Source organism: Limulus polyphemus, unplaced genomic scaffold (genome assembly GCF_000517525.1).
Source record: "Limulus polyphemus unplaced genomic scaffold, Limulus_polyphemus-2.1.2 Scaffold9105, whole genome shotgun sequence".
Classification (NCBI taxonomy): Eukaryota; Metazoa; Arthropoda; class Merostomata; order Xiphosura; family Limulidae; genus Limulus; species Limulus polyphemus.
In genome coordinates this window covers 9,132-10,597 of record NW_013674715.1, presented here as the reverse complement: position 1 = coordinate 10,597, position 1,466 = coordinate 9,132, and the positions used below count along the sequence as shown (strand labels likewise).

The following is a 1,466-nucleotide window of genomic DNA, read 5'->3' as shown; positions in this document are numbered from 1 at the left end:
CATTAAAAGATGTAAGAGATATAGACAGTTAAAATATTTAGTTTCATAATTGGACATTGGTCTATCATAGATATGTGGTCACACCTGGGTTCACCACCATAAGGTATTAGATTTACAATATACACCACTGTATCCGTTGATCATCATGTTGAAAATTTCAGTTACAAGAGATATCACACGCTGAATGCATCATAATTGGACATTGGTCCATCATAGATATGTGGTCACACCTGGGTTCACCACCATGAGGTATTAGATTTACAATATACACCACTGTATCCGTTGATCATCATGTTGAAAATTTCAAGTTACAGGAGATATCACACGCTGAATGCATTATAATTTTCACAACGTAAAATGAAAACATATTTTTAATTCCTAATAGTACGACATTTAGACCAAAAATGTCCGAGGTGGACAGTTTATTAACAATTATAACTTTCTATTAGAAATGCAGTTTAAAGTTCAACAAAGAAGGTTGTTTGAGTGCATTACCTGGTTTATGTTTATCTCTACTCATCCCCAATTTTAGGCAATAATAACTCTGAATATTTCAATTCAATGGATGACAGAACGAAACGGACATTTATACGTGTTACTTACTTGTTCCGATAACTTTCGGAACGGAGAACTCCACTCTGAAAGTCTTTTCAAACGATTCTCGGGTATGGGCCTCAACATTGTTGATTAATGCTTTGTTTAAGAGGTTTTTGTCGTTGGAGAGAAGCACCACCTGGTCTTTAGGAACTGAAGAAAAAAAAGTTATAATGAAAAGTTGTTACCTACACAAATCCTATCGTTAGAATATAAAGACCTCTTATAGAAACACGACCATCTCTCTAAAGCTTTCTTAACCCATTGAAGAAGAAAATGGTGTTCAGGTAAAGTAATCAAGGTTAAATGTATTAAAAAGAGACTCATCTTTGATTACCACTTTCGTGTTTTAACCATTTCAACACGAATCGTCTGTGAAAGGAAGTGATTTGATCACTGCATGGCCGTTCAACACGTTCCTTCTACCAAAACAATGGAATAAGAAAACACACAACATTCTTGAGAAATCGTATCTTTATAAACACATTTTATTTACTTAAAAGTGTTCTCAGCTGACACTCTTTCTTAAGTTTCATTCCGAAACGTTCACTGTAAGATAATCAAAATTCCTGCAGAGAGAGTCAGCTCAAAATATTAGCGAATAATTTCTACTGCACAAGGATGGCTTTAATATTATTATATTGTAGATTCTTGTTATGGCTTAAATAAACTCTTAATAAATCACTGTATGTCTAGTTACCATGTTATATGCTCCCCAATACACCACTCTATGTCTAGTTACCATGTTATATGCTCCCCTAATATACCACTCTATGTCTAGTTACCATGTTATATGCTCCCCAATATACCACTCTATGTCTAGTTACCATGTTATATGCTCCCCAATATACCACTCTATGTCTAGTTACCAT

General features: G+C 34.3%; 1 protein-coding gene across 1 annotated transcript in view; it reads right to left on the bottom strand.

Moving 5' to 3' along the window:
* Window positions 1–595: 595 nt before the first annotated feature.
* Window positions 596–1,466, bottom strand: part of LOC106475754 (transcriptional protein SWT1-like) — a 9,824-nt gene continuing 8,953 nt past the window's right edge. The window contains exon 9 of the mRNA XM_013936430.2: window positions 596–747. Coding sequence (XP_013791884.2) covers window positions 596–747 — 152 coding nt within the window. The remainder of the gene's footprint in view (window positions 748–1,466) is intronic.